The 22,159-nt window shown below is 36.5% G+C and overlaps 2 protein-coding genes across 9 annotated transcripts in view; one reads left to right on the top strand and one right to left on the bottom strand.

Annotated features, from left to right (window-relative positions):
• Positions 1 to 12,280, top strand: part of HPS3 (HPS3 biogenesis of lysosomal organelles complex 2 subunit 1) — a 39,469-nt gene extending 27,189 nt beyond the window's left edge. Inside the window, exons 10-17 of one of the 6 annotated variants that reach the window (XR_013175834.1) lie at positions 148 to 328; positions 1,719 to 1,952; positions 3,142 to 3,327; positions 3,679 to 3,867; positions 4,805 to 4,912; positions 6,971 to 7,177; positions 7,847 to 7,941; positions 11,432 to 11,542. Coding sequence is in view for 3 of the 6 variants with exons in the window: in XM_077160749.1 (XP_077016864.1) it covers positions 148 to 328; positions 1,719 to 1,952; positions 3,142 to 3,327; positions 3,679 to 3,867; positions 4,805 to 4,912; positions 6,971 to 7,177; positions 7,851 to 7,941; positions 11,432 to 11,559 (1,324 nt within the window). In the remaining 3 variants the exon portion in view is untranslated. Of the gene's footprint in view, positions 1 to 147; positions 329 to 1,718; positions 1,953 to 3,141; positions 3,328 to 3,678; positions 3,868 to 4,781; positions 4,913 to 5,895; positions 6,946 to 6,970; positions 7,178 to 7,846; positions 7,942 to 11,431 lie in introns of those variants that run through there. The other 5 variants (XM_077160749.1, XR_013175837.1, XR_013175836.1 and 2 more) reach the window with 5 other exon arrangements.
• CP (ceruloplasmin) overlaps positions 3,475 to 22,159 on the bottom strand; it is a 61,109-nt gene continuing 42,424 nt past the window's right edge. The window contains exons 14-19 of one of the 3 annotated variants that reach the window (XM_077160748.1): positions 21,163 to 21,269; positions 20,535 to 20,751; positions 19,962 to 20,101; positions 18,689 to 18,851; positions 5,718 to 5,987; positions 3,475 to 3,864 (exon numbers count right to left, since the gene is read on the bottom strand). In XM_077160748.1, the coding sequence (XP_077016863.1) occupies positions 5,884 to 5,987; positions 18,689 to 18,851; positions 19,962 to 20,101; positions 20,535 to 20,751; positions 21,163 to 21,269 (731 nt within the window). In that variant the 3' untranslated portion in view covers positions 3,475 to 3,864; positions 5,718 to 5,883. Of the gene's footprint in view, positions 3,865 to 5,717; positions 5,988 to 15,671; positions 15,813 to 18,688; positions 18,852 to 19,961; positions 20,102 to 20,534; positions 20,752 to 21,162; positions 21,270 to 22,159 lie in introns of those variants that run through there. The other 2 variants (XM_077160746.1, XM_077160747.1) reach the window with 2 other exon arrangements.

Below are 22,159 nucleotides of genomic sequence, written 5' to 3' on the forward strand. Positions count from 1 at the left end.
TTAGGAGTTTGTTCCAGCTAATTATGGTAGTAATATTTTTGACATTTGTATCTTATAAAAAGCCCAATCTGTTGTACTTTTTTAATGTGTTAGATTTCCAGGCTTAACAACGACGAATTTGAGGTATTTTTATTTCCTTTTCTTTAGGCTTGACACCCAGTATTCCCACCTCGCTTTGCCATACTATAAAATGTCTGGCTTGTCTATGACTGAAGTTTTGACACGAATGGACTCGGCAGTAGAGGATGGATCACAGAAATACGAGAGGGGATTAATCTTTTACATTAATCATTCACTTTCTGAAAACCTGGATGAAGAATTAAGTGAAGTGAATATAGATCTTTTTTAGTTATAGCCAACATTTTTAACTTTTCATTTTAGTAATTTATTTTACGTAATACCATTTAGAAGTCAAATTCCAAATTTTTCTTCTTTGATGCTCTTTATCTAAGAAATGATTAATGTGCCCTTTTCTTCCTTAATGATTATAAGCTTGGAAAGGAACCTAGAGCATATTTTCACATTTTGTCATAATGGGAAAGATGAAATGACCTGCCCAGGGTGATGGTAGCATGTTTTTGCTTGTTTGTTTGTTTTTGGTATGCTATATGGTGGAGTCACATTTCATTTTTTTTCCATATGTGTATCCCATTATGGTAGCACCATTTGTTGAATTTTTTGAGGTGGGGGGAGGAGATAGTGCATGGGCCAGAAATTGAACCCAGGACTCCTGCATGGCAGGTGATGATTCTACCACTGACCTACCCTAAGTAGCATTTTTTTGTTTGTTTGTTTGTTTTTCATATGGGCAGGCACCGGGAAATGAACCCGGGTCTCCAGCATGGCAGGTGAGAACTCTACCACTGAGCCACCATTGTACATTGCACCAGCATGTCTTTTGAACAGACAAGAGAGCTTCTTTCCTGACCCTTACAGCACCCAAATTGTTCCATTCTCCAAATTTGAATGCAAAGGTCCACTTATGAAACTTTGACCCAGTGACTTTAAGACATTATTATGGATTATTTTTAGTCCCCATATATTTTTATCCCCATGTCTTTTTTTGTTTTTTTTGCATGGGCAGACACCTGGAGTCGAACCCGGGTATCTGGCACGGCAGGCGAGAAATCTGCCTGCTGAGCCACCGTGGCCTGCCCCCCATGTCTTTTTAAAAATAGTTGGATTTAGGCACATCTCTTCCTTGAGCACGCCTGTGCTTACTCCCTTAAGCATGTCCCCTCTCTCTCTCTAATAAACTTTTATTACTTATTTTAAAAAAAAGTTGAATATAAATATGCTGAGTTGGAAATTGTGGTACCACTGTTTTAAGGTTTTGTGAGAAATGAAAGTTTCTCATATAAATGATCTCGCTAGGTATATTTGCCCTCAGTTGTAATATCATGGAATGGACTTTTAAGTGCAATTTAATCAAATATTTATTTTCTTCTCCTGAGTTCCTGTTAAAACTAAAAATGCTAGCCATAACTCAGTGTATGTTTTCACTGCATTTTATTCATGATAATTCAGCACAGAGATGATTTCAGGCCATCTCAGATCCCCCATGTAACACCATCATTGCTGTCTTTTTTATTCAAAACACAGTGCTTTATTTTATCTCAACTGGAGTGTTTTTACTTTGACTTCATATCTTTGTTAGCTCATTTCGTTGCTGTCTATTGGCTGACTGACCTTTTATTTCTTGTTCATGCTCACCAAAGGAATTAGCAGCGAAAGTGATCCAGATGTTTCATGTAGCTGACCCAAAGCAACTGCCTCATATTCTATGTAGTCCTTCTATGAAGAACGCTAATCCTTTAACTGCCATGAGCTATCTAAGGAAGCTAGATACTTCTGGGTTTTCCTCGATTTTAGTGACGTTGACCAAGGCAGCAATGGCTCTGAAAATGGGAGACCTTGACCTGCACAGAAATGAAATGAAAAGCCATTCAGAGGTATGGTGCCCTGGTGGAAATAGGACCCAGTAGTGCTAAGGAGTTTAGTTTTCTTTCTGCTTCTTTCTAGCTTAGTTTTTCTTAATTTGTAAAAGGAAATAGACTTAATATTAAAAGGGAAGAGACCCAAAGTGGAAGAGTCTGGGTCTTTAGATCTGGCAAGTGAAAAAGAAGTCGACTGATAAATGGCAGAGGTGGATAGCTAAAGACCTTTTGACTTAATATCAAGTATGTTCAGAGCACTGAGCTTGGTACAGGAGTGTTTACATGGCATTAGCCATGAGGAATGTGACACATGCACCAAAGATAGAGCAGAGTCATGTGTATTTAGAGCAAATGGGATGTCAACTATAAACTGTAAGAGTCCAGTAGTTGTAGAAATAACTTCCCCAGAAAATCACAGATGAGTGGAGGTTGGGCACTTGAATGGTGTGTATCATGAAGGAAAAGTGGTTTTCCCTTGGAAGAGAGGCCATTTAGAGACAGGGGCCAAAGATGTTAATCATTTAGGGGGAAGAAAATAAGAGAGAATGTTAATTCAGCACTTATTATTCTAAGTCCCATGCCTCTGTTGTCTTAATTTTCATAACAATTCTATGAAGTAGATGCTGTTATTGTACCTACTGTACTGATGAGGGAACTGAGATGCAGAGAGGTTAAATTGCCTGTGCACATGGCTGGTAAGTGGTAGAGCTGGGCTTTGAACCAGGCAGTCTTGTTTCAGAACCATGCTCCTACCCTGTTATTTTTGTTACCTGACAATAGTCAAATACCCGTAGCATGACTCTGGTTTCTGAATCAAGATTAGGAGAAGTGCTTTATCACAAATGACAGGCTTTGTTTTGATGAGGAGAGCAAGTTTACATTGAGACATCAGAAAAATGGATTTTCTTTCTATGATTTTGAAAAAAATCTTCTATTATTTTAAAATTAAGTAGACCTGGGTGTGAATCTCTATAAAATGTGGCATGTTGTTGCTTAAAAGTTTTAATATTAATAACTTCTATAATACTGTTCAAGAATGATATCCATTTTAGGGAAAGAACTAGCCTTTGTAGTTAAAGAAAAAAATTGAGATTAAAGTATATTATTAATAGCTACCATGACTTCAGTGCATCAGCCTGTACTACAAGATGGACCACCTGAATGCAGTGTACATCTGTTCCTCAATCTCTTTTCCTAACTGAAGATGAAATTGGCATGTGGCTTCATCCTGGAACCTCGGCTGTTGATTCGTCAGAGGAAGGGCCAGGTTGTTCCCACTGAGCTTGCAGTTCACCTGAGGGAGACCCAACCTGGACTTCTTGTGGCTTCAGTCCTCGGCTTACAGAAGAACTCCAAAATTGGGACTGAAGAAGCAGATTCCTTCTTTAAGGTTTGTCACATTGAAAATACAGTTCTAGATTTGATCAGGGGGAGCAGAATGTAACACATGAGTTTTTCATTTGTTCATTGACAAAAAAAAAAAAAAGAAAGAAAGAAAACAGACTTACACATAGTTTATAATATAAAAGTACAAATTAAAAGAATGTGTCTAGGCAAATTCCGTTCCATTAATGGACTCTGTTTTCTATTAAAATGTCTAAATTTGCTTTTGCCATAGTACTAATGCAATGGCAAATTATTAAGTGCATGGCCCACATGATGTTATAACATCTAGATGAGCTGTAGCTTGATGAATGCTGTATTTATCTGTGATATGGGGTCTTATTTCACTGTCTTCAAGGCTCTCTGTGGGAAGGATGAAGATACGACGCCTCAGCTCTTGGTAGACTTTTGGGAAGCTCAGCTTGTAGCCTGTCTCCCAGATGTAGTACTTCAGGAACTGTTTTTCAAGCTCACATCACAGTACATCTGGAGACTGTCCAGGAGGCAGCCCCCTGACACCACACCATTGCGAACCTCAGAGGATCTGGTAAGATAATGAAATATATGTTAAAGTCAACGAGTACATTACAGTATTTTACTTTAATATGTCTAATTGTTTAGAATTAAATCTAGTTTATAATACCAGATATCTTATTTAAGCAGAGTTAAAAATACATTTAAAGCTAGCCCATGATTGCAGTTGCCTCCATTTTAAATAATTTTATACTCTGAAGAATGTCCTGCCAACTCCAGTGTTGCTTACTTGCAGTGGTATCTCAGTAGCCAAGTAGCCAGAGCATTGAGGAAAGGGCTTCCCCTAAAACTTCACCGTGTCTGCACACCCTCCACGGAGGGCATGAGGTAGAACCTGAAGAAAGGTGGCATCCGCACTTCCCTGGCAGGGGAGGAGCTGCAAAAGGCTCCTGGAGGGAGACCGTCCCTGTGGGGTGCTCTGTAGCCCCCAGGGCAAACACAGCAGCTCCTTCTGTGCCTTTCTCTCCCCTTCCTCCTCTAGCCCTTTGCCTCTCATGGATGCCACGGCTAATCTGAGTTAACTGGAAAGGTCACCAACTTCCTGAATAAGGGGGCTCTGTGAGAATTGATTTGGAAACATGTAAGATATTTTTCCTCACAGGAAATAGTATAAATAAAAATTTTTCCAATATTAGTTAACCTTCTTTGAGTATAATGAGCCTAAAAGCAGTATTACTTTTTTCACTTGAAATTGCCTCTTTATGAAATATTAAAAAGTTTAAAAATACATGGATATGTATTAATGCACATTTATTCAATGAGAAGCAGTCTAAAACTTCTCCCAGGGAAATACATTCTGAAAGACTTCCCTTCTTGTTAACCAGGGAAAGTGTGTAACTAATTCTGTAACATGGCAGAAGATAAGCAGTTGCTTGCTTTTTGCAGAATGGATGAAGAAAGGGTTTTTGTTTGTTTTATTTTGTGTAGGATAAATGTCTTTTATGTTTCAGATAAATGCCTGTAGTCATTATGGCTTAATCTATCCATGGGTTAACGTCTTAATATCATCTGATTCTTTAGCTGATAAAAATTATACAGAAGACCTTACAAAATTACAGGTAAGCAAACATGACTCTTTCTTTTACATTTCACGATATATAGAATAAGATTTAAATTTGCTAAGATCTCAGCTGTCCTGTTCATATACACTGTATAACTTTGAGGAACAAAGTCAATAGTCAGGCATACTCAGGAGCTTTGGAAGAAATTCCTGCCTCTCATTGAAACTGCTGAAAGGAGGGAGTCTACTCTGGGAAACTGGTTTCACGGCAGGTAGATGGGGGAGCTTCACCAGTTCACAGGACCTTTTTGCCTCATTTTTAGTGTATGCTTGAAAACACTTCGTAACAGAAAATTATTTATATTTTTAGAATTGATTTACACAGTTTAGGTCTCTAATCCCAGCTGGGGAGGAGTTCATTTATAATATTGAAAAAAATAAATGTACTCTGCTAAGAAGTAGACAATAATAGCAGTATTTTAAAGAATAGTAGTAACCTTTGGGACAGTTTTCATCAAGTAATATATGTGATAAGAAGTAGACAATAATAGCAGTATTTTAAAAAATAGTAGTAACCTTTGGGACAGTTTTCATCAAGTAATATATGTGATACTTAGCGTTTCTTAACTAGTATAGGTTTTTTTTGTTTTTTTTTTTAATTACACAGATAGGCACTGGGAATCAAACCGGGGTCTCTGGCATGGCAGGCAAGAACTCTGCCTACTGAGCCACCATGGCCTGCCCTGTTATCTTGTTTTTAAACTTCTTGATGAGATAGACAAAATTAAGTAGAATTTCCTGGATAATCGATTTTGTACTGTTTTGACTAGTTTCATTTCAACCATGGTTTGGGTTTTCCTTACCTTATTCCTGATTAATCAGGAGTTGAATATAGAAATCATCGCTGTTCTTCATATTAGAAGATCCTATGTGTAGAGATTACAACTTTATTTCATCCTTGCCATCTTATTGTCAGGAATTGTTTAGATGAAGGCGATTATTAAATTTCAGGGAAGAAAGGGACTAATCTTATTCTTCTAGCCATTCCTTGGTAGATATTTGAAGTAAGATAACAAAGCTGACATTGAATAAATAGTTCCCATCCCATATCCTCCTGTGAATCTGAGAAGATGCTGTAGCAGAAAAGATACAGGGAAAAGAAAATCAGGATATGACCATTTCATCTTTATCTAGGAGAAAGGTAAAGTGGGTAGAATCCAAAGCAGTATTTATATTTTAAATGCTTAAAAGTAAAATATGGTAAAGTTCTGAATACTAGAATAATACCTGATCCGTATCATTCAGCTTGTGGCAGATGGTACTAATACAAATTGTTGGGTTTTAAACAATGGCTTTAGTTTATTTAAGTATTAAAATTTTATTTTAGATTGTATGTATAATACATGCTGATCATAGAAAATTTAGAAAATACAGGGATGTGTGAAGCAGAAAACAAAAGGTGGGCTCTGTCCTTACATCCAGAGACCCAATCTCTCTTTCAAATTCTGATTCTCTTCCAAAGATATTTGTATATGTGTGTATTTTACAAAACTGGGATCATTTTCTGAATATAATTTTTTGTATTGAGAGTTTTTACTCATTTTATCATGAGCATTTTCTCATTAGCCTTTGAAAATATCATTTACTGGTTTTAAATTGTTCCATCATATGAATGTATCATGATTTATTTAACCATCCTGTATTGTTGAACACTGAAATTCTTTCTTTTTCTATATTTTAAATAATCTAGTATGAACATTGTTGGACATAAATCTTTGACTTCAATGTTGGTTATTTCCTTAGGGAAGAGTCCTAAAGCAGTCATTAGTTTTAATTCATCATCCATCCAAAGCAGAAAAATCACACTATTTTAAAAATGATTGCTCTCTATTAAACACCTTTATTCTTTAAGATGATGTTTTTGAACTTAACACTTCAGTCCACTTAGACTTATTAAATATAAGTACCACATGCTTGTACTCTAAAAAAAATGCATTCTTCTTTTCCTATTTTTGGCAAGTAAGGTTTAATCTTTTTAAAAACATTGTATCCTATATGTTATGCTTTGGTTCTTTTGGGTTCCTCATTCCATAACATTTCACTTTTCTGTTCATAGTCTCTTATATGTGGTCCTTCATTTGACATAGCTTCCATCATCCCGTTCTTGGAGCCACTCTCGGAAGACACAGTCGCTGGCCTCAGTGTCCATGTTCTGTGTCGTGCGCGCCTGAGAGAGTATGAGCAGTGCATAGACACACTGTTAGAGAGATGCCCAGAGGCCGTCATTCCATATGCTAGTCACGAACTCAAAGAAGAGAACCGGGTATGCGTTTCAAATGAATGGTCTTAGGCTTGATCAGTGATAATCAGATCTGAACATCAGGTTGCCTTATCTGCAGAACGGGGGCACATCATGTTGACCCAGCCTCACTGGATTGTATGGATCAGATGAGCATATATGCTTTATATATGCCATTGCGTGCTTTGAGTGCTGTTAGATGCAGTCGAAATGTATGGGGACGCTGTGCTGTCGTCATTCAACATCTGTCATTTGGAGGTGGCGTAGGCTATTACCTGAAGATTTGGAAACATAATGTATGACAAGAAAATATTTTCTGCTCCACATATTCTTTAGTTTAGAAATTAGGAGAGTTTTAGACATTAGTACTTTTTCTTTGCTTCTTCCTTCCATCCTTGTTGCCTCCTAAGAGATGTTAACGGGATGTGTCTGTGTTTCTTTTTGAAAATAGCCATATGCATATATACTATATAGGTGTTATTGGTTTTTTAAGTTACAAACCTGACTTTTATGTTAGAGTTTAAACAGAAAGCTGGCCGCTCATAACCTCTTACAACAAAATTTGCACGTTAGCCAAAATAATATATTTTTGCCCTGTGCTTTCTTGCACAGTTTTCTTATTCTCATTGGCAATCTGAAGGTAAAATGAGTATTTGTTTGCATCAAACTCAAATTCATTCTTTTTTTTCTAAGATAGACTCTGTGGTGGAAAAAACTGCTTCCTGAACTTTGTCAGAGAGTAAAGTGTGGTGGAGAGAAATACCAGTTATACCTGTCATTATTAAAAGGTAAAGTCTTTTTTGCTAGGCTATAAATTTTTGAGTCTCAATTTTAGTTTCTGTAATTTGTCAGAGTTTTGCTTTCTGTAGTTTTTCCTGTGATTCTCAAGTGAAGAGGGCATCAGCATCATCTGGAGAGCTTATTTTGAACATTCACGTCTCCCCCTTCCCCAATCACATCTAATACTCATTTATCTCTTCTTGTCACAGAATTGATACTTTTTAGTTAATCTATTGAAACACTTAAATTATTGCACTCATAGAATCTCATAGCTTCAGCATTTTAAAATTGTGGGTAGCCATTAAGACAAATTTTTTATTAATGACCTAGGTGCTTAATTTACTTCATGTAGGAAATTAAGAATATCATTACTAACCATAGTTGTTAGAGCATAATTGTATTGAGAAATGGCAAGATTCTCAAGAATTTAAAAGTTGAATGTTTTTAAATTATGTAGTATTTTATAGTATGGGTAGTTATTGCTTAAATTTTCAAAATTCATAGACATTTGTAAATCCTATTGGTTATCAAAGGTTATCAGTTTCATAGTATTGTGTATTAATAGCACTAGTGAATTGTTAGTACGATGATGAAAGGAATGGTTATATTACTTGCAGGGTGTATATTAAAAACTGATAGAGTCGGAATTGGATTTTCTAGGTGAGAAAAATGATGTTAGGCAGAGCCAGTGGCCATTGGGGATTGTTTCTCCAAGCACCCCCATTTAATTAAAGTTGCTTGTGATGGGGAGGACCAGGAGGTAATTTTGTACTAATGTTTTGTCCACCCCATTTTTCTTGGTATTTTTGGTTTTCAGAAGATGGAAATGTCAGGTGTTGAGGTCCCACTAGCATCATATTTTTTTTTAATGTTTTTATTGACACATCTTCGCACATATACAGTCCATACATGGTGTTCAATTAATGGCTTACAGTATAATTACATAGTTGTGTATTCATCACATGATCATTTTTTAGAACATTTGTGCTAGCATCAAATTTATCACATAATTTTGAACTGATTACTTGTGGTGCTGGGTCACTTCCCAGAGCAGGTAGCTGACATTCCACATATCAGTAGTCATTATTCTACTCAGATTACACTTCACTCTCTTCTGATCCACCTCCACAGACTGTTCCTAACTTACCCATGATCATTCTTTAAAAGTTCTGTTTTATATATCTTTAAAATATTTGTGTTTGTGTTGGGGGGGTGGCACTGATTGGACAAATGCTGAGTGACATACCTTTACAGAATATAATATCTTAAGAGCTGGCATAGTATTTCATTCAGTTTTCAGACTGCCCCCTCCTCCACAGAAATGTGCTGCACGCATGGGAAGCTCACAGAGCTATTTAATGGATTTGAAGGGGAGAAACCCGAAGAACTTTAGGTCCATTTTCAGGGGGTGGGTTAGCAGCTGTAGTGAACTGAGAAGAGCCCAGGGTTGGAGCCTGGAGAATCGGGATTGAGTTTCATGTCTACTACTTACTGAGTGACCTGGAACAAGCCAGTTTAGGATTAGCTCTAGGGCAAAGCATTAGGCAAAGCTGCAATGATGGAGGTTGGGGACTTACAGAATAACTTTAGGGGCTTGGGTTTCTTACCTCTGTAATGCAGCATTTATCACCCTTGGCACTGTTGACATTTTGGACCAGATGATTCTTTGTTGTTGTTGTTATGTGTGCATAGTGTCCCCTGTGCACTTCAGGATGTTTAGCAGCATTCCTGCCTCAGCTGACTAGAGGCCAGTAGCCCTGCCCCGGTTGTGATAACCAGAAAAGTCTCTAGAAATTGCAGATGTGCCAGGGAGGCAGAATTGTCCTGGTTGAGAACCACTGCCATGGTGCAGTCATTGCAACCAGGGTTTTAGCTTATTTCAAGGAAATACCTGTTACTGTTTTTGTGATATTGAACTGTGCTCATTATTAAAGTCTAGTACGATAGTAATTTATAAAAATAAAGTTTAAAACCTCACTTAAAACCCCACCAACCAAAAATAACTGGTTTCAACAGTTGATGAGGATTTTGAGCATGGTCACATTTACATTTAGATAGAGCATTTCATTTATATAGATCATTCCTGTGTGGCTTGTAGATTTGGGTGAGTGGAGTGGAGTAAGTTATTTTAGCCTTTTCTTGGTTTCAGTTTTCTCAACTGTAAATCAGGCATAGTACCCATTAGTCACTGCACATCTCTTTGAAAAAGGGCTTGGATTAAATAAATAAAAACATCAAGGGCTACTAGGAGGAGTTAAATAAGAAGTTATATATGAAAGTACTATATTGTCTTCAAAGTATTGTATGAATTTACAATGTTGACTTTTTTATTGGAGTTATGACATTTGTTACCTCATTGGTGGAGAGAAGAGGAGACTTGGGTAGTGGCAAAATTTTTGTTGGCTCTAACCGTATTGGCCTCCTATTGTCAAATTTTGTTTGTATTTAGGGTACTATCTACAGGCTCCACATTTAGGCTATGCAAGCTGGTTTGATAGGAATGTGTCAGTAGTTCATGTTTTTCTTGAGGGTTTTGCAAACTGGTCAGTAGTTGTTGTTTATTAATGGTTTATTATATGTCAGATGTGTTATTGTATTCTAATTTAATTCTCACAATGATGCTGAAAACTAACTGCAGCTACCACTACATTATAGATGAGGAAATTAGGACTAGGGGAGGTAAGGTGACTTGCTGAAAGTCCCCAGTTAGTAGATGGCAGAGACTGGACTCTTTCTGATTCCAGGGCCAGGGATCTTCCATATACCTCTGCCTCTCAAATCATCAACTTTCTGCCAACAAGGGCAGGTCATTCCTTATGCAAAGGATGATTTAGATCGCTGGATATTGGACAGATGGCTTCGGGATTGATTCATACACAACTGACTAGGACATTTTATATTTCAGTCAGTCTGCCTATAGACAAAGTGGTGGGCATGCGAGGATAACAGAGAGAATGGTACTGGAGTGTGGATAAGACAAAGTATTATTTATTGAGAACGCTTAAGAACGCTGTTCTTAAGTCCCCCTTTCTGTTCCTAGGAGAGGGCAGCATGTATGTATCAAGAAGCCACAGAATCATAAAAACTGCATCATTATCTTTTTAAAAATGTTTGATGAATTCGTTAAAACTGGAAATGTTCACTGGAGCAGTTTGGGAAAAAAAAAGATAAATGCTCAGGAAAACAGATTTGTGCTTATAAAAATATGGAAATCTTTATGATAATGTTAGCAGTCTTATAAATATGATAGAGCAGACCTGATTTAGAAAAATGTTATCCAGTCAGTGTTGTTCCATGGTTAATGTAATTTCCTAAAAAGCATTAAATAAGAAATTAGTAAAACCATCAATTAGTCTGGATTTAAGAGACTGGGTTTTTTTTTTCTTTGTAATTAAACCATTTTGTTACCTAAACTAACTTCTAAATTGAGTGATTGGAGCAGAATTGGTTAAAAGATAGATTTTCAGTTCTAACTCATATATTCTCTCCTATGAACAGAAACACTGTCGGTTGTTGCTGTGGAACTAGAACTAAGAGATTTCTTGAACGTCCTCCCAGAAGATGGCACTGCAGCATTTTTCTTGCCATATCTTCTTTATTGCAGTCGGAAAAAATTATTGACTTGAAGGTATCATTTGAAAAATGATAGTGGCCTATGAGACTGAATTTTTAAAAATTTGAGTGCCAGGTAAAATTACCAGTAAAAGGGTTTTCATATGGAATATATATGTAAAAATATATTTTACAAATGCTTTCAGGCTGCTAACTCTGCCGTGTAGTTGAACTGTTAGTTTATTGTTTATTAATTTATGATCTGAATTCATTTAATTGTTCAGAATGTAAAAATGCTCCAAGATCTTTTGATTTTCTCAAAGAAGCCATAAACATTTTTTAAAGATGGAAGCGGATTTTTATTCCAAGAGACAACATCAACTCACTCTTATTGGAGACATGACAATCATCTTCATCCCAGGAAAACTTTAAGCAAATACTTTGCAAGTATGCTTAAAAGAATTTCACTCCAAGTGGTCCAGAATTTTATCTTCTTGGCGTTTCCAGGTTTCTTTTTTGGGTCACTGTTTTTTTTTTTTTAATAATTTCTTTGAAAAAGATGTTAATGTTTTGCCATAGCAAAATTTATCATCTTATTTCTTATTACTTTTACAACTCATTTGTATCTCTCTCTGAACCAAGCAGAGTAGGAGTTTACAAAGCTAACTTTCTTGTCTATACTACTTTTTAAATGCATATTTTTCAGCCAGGCCTTGGATTCAATTTTTTGTTGATGTGTACCCTTTGTCTTCTAGCTAAGTGTATGCAAAAATAAATATATTATTGTATTCACAACTATGTCTTCTTTCATAAACTCTTGTTTAAAAATATTGTTCTTTGACAAATAGTGTCCTTTGACTTCAGTTGAGGTTGAGCAAAAAAAATCTACTCACTCCAGCATCTGCCCCAGGTATATGTGTGTATTTCTTTTCTTTTTTTTTTTTTTAAGAAACTACATTTTAAGCCTTAACTATCCATTCCGTACTCCCACCCCATCCCCTGGCAGCCTGTATTCTAGGTTTTGACTGTGTGAGTTTCCTTATTGTAATTATTTGATATCAGTGAAATCATACAATATCTGTCTTTTTGTCTTTGGTGTCTAATTTCACTCAATATGATGTTTTAAGGTTCATCCCTGTTGTCACGTGTATCAGAGCCTTATTTGTTTTTATGATTGAATAATATTCCATTGTGTATAAATACCACTTGTTTATATCCGTTCTTTGATTGATCGGCTCTTGGACTGCTTCTGTCTTTTGGAGGTTGTGAATAAGGTCGCTATGAATATCAACATGCAAATACCTGCTTTCAGTTTTTTTGGGTACATACCTACAATGGTGTTGCTGGGTCAAATGACAACCCTATACTTAACTTTCTGAGGAACTGGCAAACTGTCTTCTGCAGTAGTACCACCATTTTCCATGTTCACCAGCAGTGAATGAGGGTTCCTATTTCTCCACATCCTCTCCAATACATGTAATTTTCTGTTTTTAATAGTAGCCATTCTAGTGGGTATAAAATATCTCATTGTGGTTTTGATTTGCATTTTCATGGTGACTAATAATGTTGAGCATCTTTTCATGTGCTCTTGGCCATTTGTATATTTTCTTTGGATAAATGTCTAATCAAGTCTTTTGCCCATTTTTTAATTGGGTTGTTTGTCTTTTTGTCGTTGAGTTGAAGGATTTCTTTATATATTTTGGATATTAAACGCTTATTGGATATATGATTTCCAAATTTTTTTTCCATTGTTGTAGGTTGTCATTTTACTTTCATGATTAAGTCCTTCAATGGTTAAAAGTTTTTAATTTTGATGAGGTCCCATTTATCTATTTTTGTTGTTGCTTGTGCTTTGGGTATAAAGTCTAAGAAACCATTCCCTAATGGAAGGTTCTGAAGATGCTTTTCTATGTTTTCTTCCAGGACTTTGATAGTTCTGATTCTTATATTCAAGACTTTGATCCATTTTGAGTTTATTCTGATATATGATATGAGGTAGGGAGTCTGCTGTCATTCTTTTGTAAATGGAAATCCAGTTTTCACAGTACCAATTTGTTGAATAGACTGTTGTTTCCCAGTTGAGTAGTTTTTTGTCCCTTGTCAAAAAATCAGTTGACCATAAATGTGAGGGTTGATATTTGAGCTCTCAGTTTTATTCCATTGGTTTATATGTCTGTCCTTGTGCAATGCCATGATGTTTTCTTACTGTGGCTTTGTAATAAGTTTTAAGATCAGGGAATGTGAGTCCTCCAAATCCATTCTTCATTTGCAAGATGGCTTTAGCTTTTGGGGGCCCTTTAACCTTATATATAAATTTGATGATTGGCTTTTCCATTTCTGCTAAGGTTGTTGAAATTTCGATTGGGATGGTGATGAATCTAAATTGCTTTGGGGAGGATTGACATCTTAATAGTATTTAGTCTTCTAATTCATGAACATGGAATTTACTTTCATTAATTTAGGTCTTCTTGAATCCTTCAGCAATGTTTTGTAGTTTTCTGCATATAAGTCCTTTACAACCTTGGTTAGATTTATTCCTAGATATTAGATTCTTTTAGTTGCTTGTTGTAAATGAAATTTTTTTTCCTGATTTCTTCTTCTGATTGCTCATTACTAGTGTATAAAAATACTACTGATTTCTGTGTGTTGCTCTTATACCCTACCACTTAACTGAATTCATTGTTTAGTTCTAGTGGCTTTGTTTTCATGGATTTTTCAGGATTTTCTGCATGGAGGATCATGTCATCTGCAAATAGGGAAAATTTTATGTCTTTCTTTCCAATTTGGATACCTGTTATTTCTTTTTCTTGCCTAATTTCTCTGGTTAGAACTTCCAACACGATGTTGAATAACAGTGGTGACAGTGGGAATTCTTGTTTTGTTCCTAATATTAGAGGGAAAACTTTGTCTTTCACCGTTAAGTATGATGTTATTTGTGGGTTTTTCATATATACTCTTTATCATGTTGAGGACGTTTCCTTCTATTCCTAGTTTTTTAAGTATTTTTATCAAGAAGGGATGCTGGATTTTGACAAATGCCTATTCTATGTCAAAGCAATGATGACATGGGTTTTTCACCTTCATTCTTTTAATGTGATGCACTATAGTAATTTATTTTCTTGTATTGAGCCACCCTTACATACAGGGAAGAAAAAGCCTACTTGATCATGTTATAATTCTTTTAATATGCTGTTGGATTTCGTTTGCTAGTTTTTGTTGAGGATTTTTGCATCTATAATCATAAGAGATATTAAAATGAAATTTTCTTTTCCTGTGAAATTTTCTTTTCTTGTGAATTCCAGTAAACTAATCATAACCCACCTGGAGATATGGAGTCATATCTCCCTCTAATCAAAGGTTAATACCCACATGGGTAAGTCACATCTCTGTGGAGATAATCTGCCCAAGTTTCCACCCAGCAATATTGAATGAGGATTAAAGGACATGACTTTTCTGGGGTACACCGCAGATTCAAACTGGCACAGCGTCATAGAATGAATTAGGGATTGCTCCCTTCTCTTCAATTTTTTGGAAGTCTTTGATGGAATTGTGTTTAATTCTTCTTGGACTATTAGGTAAAATTCCCCCTGTGAAGCCTCTGGTCCTGAGCCTTCTTTGTTGGGAGGTTTTTTTTTATTACTGATCTTAGTCATTTGTCCTCTCTTTTTTATTTCTTCGTCAGTCTAACTAAACCAACTTTTAGAGCCTTTCTCTTGATGGCAATGTTCATCATTTCCAGGCCTTAATCTATACAACTGATTCTCAACTTTGCCTTTTCCTAGTTCCAGATGAATCCTTTTGACCATCTCTAGAAGTGTTCACAAAAACTCAGATTGGGGTCTTTTTCTTTCATTTTTATTTCTTTCTTCCAAACACTGCCCCCATGCCCAGCAATTCAATAGGAATGATGTCAGCAATATGTTAGAGGGATTAACTGGATGGCAATGTCTGAAAACATTTCAGTGAACATAATGTGATCCTTTAAGAACCATTCAGGAGGGCATCTAGTCCTTTTTTTTTTTTTTTTGAATGCTATTTTGCAGAGCCCAGTACTAGTGGTATGAGTGGCCTACATGTATCGATTATATTACTTTTGTACTGAAGTCAATGTGGATAATAATACAGTCTGTTGATCTTTACATCTGTAACAAGGTAATACAGTATCTCCCATAAATAAGCAAAGGTGTATGATTTCAGTCTTATTTTTTTTAATGCTGAAAATGCTTCCAAAATTAACATTCTATTCAACTTTTCATTATGTTACACATCATTGTTTTTTCTTTTTTCCACTTATCACCAATTTATTTCTTTCAGCCAGTCTTGGTCTCTATAGAAAAGAAAGTTTTTAAGACCATCATTAAAATAGTATATAGTATATGATTTTAAAAATTAGTACATGATGCTTTAAATGCATTTTCTCTTATTTTTTGAGTTACCTACTTTAATCATTCGTAATTCACTTTTATTTCTCCACTTATGCTAAAAAATGTATCACTGCAGTTCTGCTTTTCTTTAAAGAAAAATTACTTTACTTCCCACAAAATATTAATTAATTATAAAGGGAAAAATAGTAAACTTTACAGTAGAGAATCTGACAGATACCACCTTAAGCAAATGCTCAAAAGTTAGCCTCACCAGTAAGAAAACAAAATCACCGCTGTGTGCCTCCCTACACAAGGAAGCATGTGTGTCCATGAAGCCCTCAGGAAAACCCATCACTTTTGTGTCACTCTAGCCAAAATGCAAAACCTGAATCTAATCAGGAGGAAACGTTAAATAAACCCAAATCAAAGGGTGTTCTACAAAGTGCTTCAGAAATGTCAGTTATGAAAGACGAAGACAGGCTGAGGGGTGGTTCAGGTTAAAGGACTCTAAAAAGATATGACAGCTGAATGTAGTACATAATCCAGAATGTGCTTTTGCTTTACAGAACATAATTAGGGTAATTGGTGAAGTTTGAAAAAAAAATCTAATATAAAATCATTGTTAATTTTCTGATTTTGGTAATTGTCTTGAGGTGAGATACATATGAGAATATCCAAGTTTTTTAAGGAAACGTGGGTATATATAATTATATTAGGGAGGGAGGGAGATTGATTAAATGTGGATTACCATTTGAGGCATCTGGATAAGGTATACAGGAATATTTTGTGCTACTCTTGTTTGTAACTTTTCTCTCAAGTCTGAATTTTTGTCCAAAAAAGTTTTCAAAATTCCTTAGCATTGAATCAACATATAGTTAGATATTCACCAAGCAGAGTATTGTATCGCACTTGTGTACTTACAAAGTCCCTGCTATAAGGAACTTAAAACCACGTAAGCTTTTTTCCCTAGAAACTGCATTCAAAGGTTATCTGACTGCCTCAGATATGTCATTCTTAAAAAAGGACCTTTTACATCTGCCATAGGAGGTCTTTTTAATGCTTCTTTTGGCGAGGGAAGTGAAGCATTCTATTGACTATGATAGGCTTTCATACATTCTTTTCTGATAATTTTTTTGTTGTTGTTGCGGAGGAAATTGTCTCTTGGCTCATAATATGAAAAGCCTCATATGCTCAATGTATCATAGTAGGCAGAAGTTTTTCTAAGATTCAGGATGATTGTACACCTGCCGAAAGCTTAATAAAACTTTTATTTAAAGACAGTTCAGAATGATAAATGTGGACTCCCTGTTTTTCTGTGTATGGCTCAAACTATCATTTTTTCATTACTGCTTCTTTCAGTCCCACATGAGATTTTTTCTCCTTGTAAAAGTTAAATTTCTCTTTAAACTTTTTTCAGCATGTGTTTTTCCTTCACATTTGCTATTCTACAATTTTCTCTACAGCTGAAACAATCTGTCCTTTCTTCACTAAGCAGTCATCTCCTTCTTCTTCTAAGCTTGTTGTGCAAGAAGGAATCGTGTGTGTGTGTGTGTGTGTGTGTGTGTGTGTGTGTGTGTGTAGGATTAGCCTTTAGTGGTATCCTGTACATGCCTGGCATTTGCACACATGAATGCCTTGAATTCTTCCCCGTATTCCCTCCCTCTAGGTTAATTTTTGAGTGACACCGTCCTTTCTGTGCTTGACAGGCATCCTAATGTTCTTCAGAGACCGTTTAGATTATATTTTCTCCTCAGTGTGGCTCTCTTCACCTTGTTCAGGCGTTACTTGGCAGTAAACCCAGGGGATATTTGCCTGTTCAAGTCTTCGATGTTCTGGTGCCATCAGTACCACTCTTCGTAATAAAAAGGGTTTTAATGGAAGTCGTTTTTCACGAACTACACATAATGAGTGTGTTTGTGAAGGGTCCAGTAGCAGAAATTAAAGTTTTTCATTTGCACTAGGCTGTAACCTTTCAGTGGTATTGTTTTTTAATCTTCAAAGTATATTTCTTTACCTCTATAATTTCTTCCATTTATATGTTCCTTTTTACCCCTATTTTATGGAGGAAGCACAGGAACTTTTATTCTCTACATAATTTTCCCGTTAGATTTGCCATTGCCAGTTCCAACAATTGTAATTGAGAAGACCCAGGAAAGACCAAAGCATGTAATCACGAAACAGGGATTTTAGACCTCATACAGTACACTTCATTGGTGTCCATTTATGAAAAGGTTGCAGTTTCTTGTGTATGTTTCTGAATGTGGCAGGGGTGGGTTGTTGTTGGGGTGTGGGAGGAGGGAATTTAGGTTTTTTTCCTTGAATCTTTCACAAACAATAATCAGTAATGTTTCTCCCTCCCCCTCACCCCAAAACACAGTAAGACACTGCTCTGCCTGATTTGCTTTTTGAAATTATGTTGACTATTGGGGTTATACGGTGGCTTCTTTTGTGTACTTGCTACCATCTAGAAAATAGTTACCTTTTCCTTTTTGTTATGAAAGAAATTAAATTCTAAATGTCGTTTATAAGTTGTGGTTTGGTTCCTTAGTAAAAAACCAACATGCCACTTCCACTTCCCTTATATCCACTTTTGGCACAATTACACTATATCAAATTGGTATCAGTTAGGCTTCGAGGTTATTGGTGTTTTTGTCAGGAAATGAGCAGTATCCCATGTCATTCAGAAATAAAAATACCTTTTGGGAGATAGGGAGGGAAGAAATCAGGGCAGCAGCTTCATAATACTTAATAATATAGTGGTGAAAATATTTAGGAAAAGTAGTGCATCTTAATTTTATTCATGATATGTGGCTTCTAAAATCACTAACTGGATATTCACCTTCATTTGGTAGAACACTGTAAGTGGTTTCCATTCCAGCGTGAATGTGGTCAGTCACATGGCAGTGGAGTAACCAGGTTCCAGGTGTTTGGGGAAACATTTCTAGGGTTTGGAATGTTCCAGGGAAAAGTTCAAAGACATCAGAACGGTAAATGCCCCTGTGCTAAATTAGAAAAATGACATATTATTTATATGTGAAAGTTCACGGAAATAATCTTCATTGGCCAGCTTGGGGATGTTAGAAAAATGGATAAATCCATTTAAAAAAAATGAGTCCTCACACATTTCTATGTTTCTCACAAACCATGTGTTCCTTATATCCCAGAAAACCCTTGGCGCTCTGGGCCCTCAGAATGGACTTGAGAAGGATGAATTGAGATTAAATTCGCCCACCAAGACTGCCCACTTCATCTCGCACCCTGACTCTGGCTTGTCTCCTTCTGAGAGCACTTGAGCTGTGCAGGGGAACTAGCTCTGGCCCCATTTCAGCCCTAACGTCACTTTTGCCTGAACCTATCATGACAGGCTTCTGTAAGACTTTAAGACAAGGAAGGCAACAAAGGGAACTGAAAAGGAAGTGACTGAAGAAGCCAAAAACCAGGGACAGTTCAGGCAGACGCCACTAGAGACAGAAGAGTTGGGGGTATTCTTCAGGGAAGGAATTGCAAGTTCACTAAGAATATACTATGCCTATGTAGAACAAACCACAGGCAATAAAATGGACTTTTCTGCGATGTGCTTTTCAGTAGCTTCCGAAATTTTTACGTTAACCCAAAGGTAACCAAAAAGCATTTTTGCATTTCCAAAAAGGCCATTGGTGAAATCATCACTGGGTAAGCAGTAGAATGGGATTGAGGTCTAGGCACCAGTGGGTTGCTTGACACCAAAGTGAAACTCTTGCTCACCTCAGGTAATTTAAGATACAGAACTTAGAACCGACGGGGCAAAGGTTGGAATATAGTCTTGTCCTGGTCTACTTTATGGTCCATCATTGCATGAACTTTCCTATCCTCTTAGCTAGCAATTCCAATGCCTATCCCAGGAATATGAGCAGAACTCAATGAAAATCCAATAAAAATTGCAGAGCCAAGGAAGAGCCCAAGGTACAGCAAAGGCTGATCACGTGAATTAAAATTGCTGTCCCTCTTTGGAAATAATTTAGTTGTCTCTTAATAATTTCAAATATTCCTAAGTCTCTCTGAGAGAATATATTTTCATTTGTATTAAAATGTTTTCAGATAGATGAAGGATGTCTGCTGCGGACAGCTCTTACCTTGTACTGGAAGCTGTGGCCATGGAAATGGACAGTGTGCAAATCTATTTCATTGCCCATCCCCATCAGGTACCAGTTGACTTCATCGCCCACGTGCATGGTGAGGCCTTGCAGGTTTCCATACAGCCTTCCATTAATCGCTGGTGGTGAAAGCACATGGTTTTTATATTTCCTTGCAGAATTTTAAGGCAATAGCTATTTCACAGAAAATGTGATTAGATTAATATATGGATTTTTTTGAGATGATAGGACCTAACCACAAATGGAGAACCGTGAGTACTCTAGAGTCACTAGTACCACAGAGTGTTTTCTAGCCACTTAGCACCCAAAGCCTCAATCCTGATTGTGGATCTATTTAAAATACAGTAAGATTTTAAAATTGGAGAAAGAGAAATTAGTAACACTTTTAACATAGTTCCCTTTTTGCAGTGAACAGGATTCTGCCTCAGAAAGTGAAGCAGAGGTGGTTTATTTTAAGGTAAAATATGTGGATAGTCTCCAAAGTAATTTTATTTAAGAGGACGAAAGGTTAAAAAAGGAAAAGCAAGAAGGTTTTAGAATAAAATGTCATACCATGCATTTTATTGCTTTCTATAAAATCTTCATCTTCTTTGTTTACTTTCTCAGGGTGATCAGAGTATGTTTGGATGTTTTCATCTAAATACCAAGATTCATTTTCATCAAAAACTAGAAACAGCAGGGAAAATTCCAGGATCTTTTTGGGATTGTATACTTTTAGGTAATGTCGCCGACAAACAATCAGTGGGCCAATTAATCCACTATAGAGATCCTGAAAAGAAGCAAAAATTGTAGCAATCCTTGTTATGTAGGTCAAGATTTCAGATCCTGATTTCAGGAATTTTCAATGGACTGGTTTAAGTAGTAGGCTTTGCCTGATAGGATGCATTCTGTAACTTTTCACTTGAAGTAGTTAAATCAGGACAGTGGTGATTGGTAGGTAGGTTATGTGGTCATGATGAAATAACAGAGATTACATGTTGTCAGCAGTTGTAGGGTAGTTAAAACACTATCCTTAAAACAAGCAAACCCCAAAAATGAAACTTAAGTGAACTACAGAAAAACTTAATTTTCCCAGGATTTTAACATGAAACTTGGCCACAGGAAACTCCTAACCCCGTCTTCCTTCAATTGTGTACCTATTTTGGGAATTGTCACAAAACACAAATGATTTGAAATTTACCTTAACTTGATCCACAGTTGAATAGTAAACCCATGGAATGCAAGCTGAATCTTCCATTCCAGCTCCAGATCTTTCTGGGATTTTCCAGATGTAACTTCGAGTTTCACCTGAATTAATCAACTGTTAATGTATCTGTTTATATTTTGTATGTATTCAATATATGTACTATATCTTCATATTTGGTGTGTATTTAATATATGAACTTACCCTTGATAACCAGGGACCCATGAAGTGGAAATGTCACGGTAATTGGTTTTAAAAATAATGGTGCTCAAGATTATTTTCTGGAATTCAGTTTTAAGGCAATTTCTAGGATATACTTTTATGTCTTTATCAATTATGAATTAAGTAGCCATGACACACATGCCAGGAGGTGCCAATTCCAGTATCAGATTTAGAGAAACACCACAGCAGATCTTTTCTTAGCTGGAAGTATACTTCCTTAATACTTTTTCTCTTCAAATGACACTTGATTTCTCCCCAGTTCTGTGCTCTACCCTTGGTCTTCTCTGTGTCCGTGTATCTGGACTGCCCTCTGTAATTCTCTCAGTTTCAACAAGGCCTTCCTTTCGCCTTCTTTACCACCATCATCCTCAGAGATTTTGTTTACTGGTGTGGACCCATTAGATCCCTTGATCTCATGGACCACTACCCATTAAACTCTTTTTACCTCTTCTCTAGGCTGTCCCCTTCTGCCATGCCATATGCTGTTTGGTCATGCACAGGACGTGACTACACCTGGGCCTTGTCAGTGAGGACAGCTTCCCTTTTAAGAAGTGTTTCTCCACCCTGCTGCCTTGCCAGGGTCCTTATTCTTTTCCCATGTGCTCTTGACTCTTCTCCAGGTTCATCTGTTCCCACTCACCAACCCTGACCACGCTCCCTGTCTGCCCTAGTTATGCAGACCCGCCATGACTGACTTTCAGACTTCAGCTGAGCCCTTGGCAGAGTCTGACAAACCTTTTTAATAGGGAATCAAGCAAGGCATGATTCAAAT

Source organism: Tamandua tetradactyla, chromosome 5 (assembly GCF_023851605.1).
Source record: "Tamandua tetradactyla isolate mTamTet1 chromosome 5, mTamTet1.pri, whole genome shotgun sequence".
Classification (NCBI taxonomy): Eukaryota; Metazoa; Chordata; class Mammalia; order Pilosa; family Myrmecophagidae; genus Tamandua; species Tamandua tetradactyla.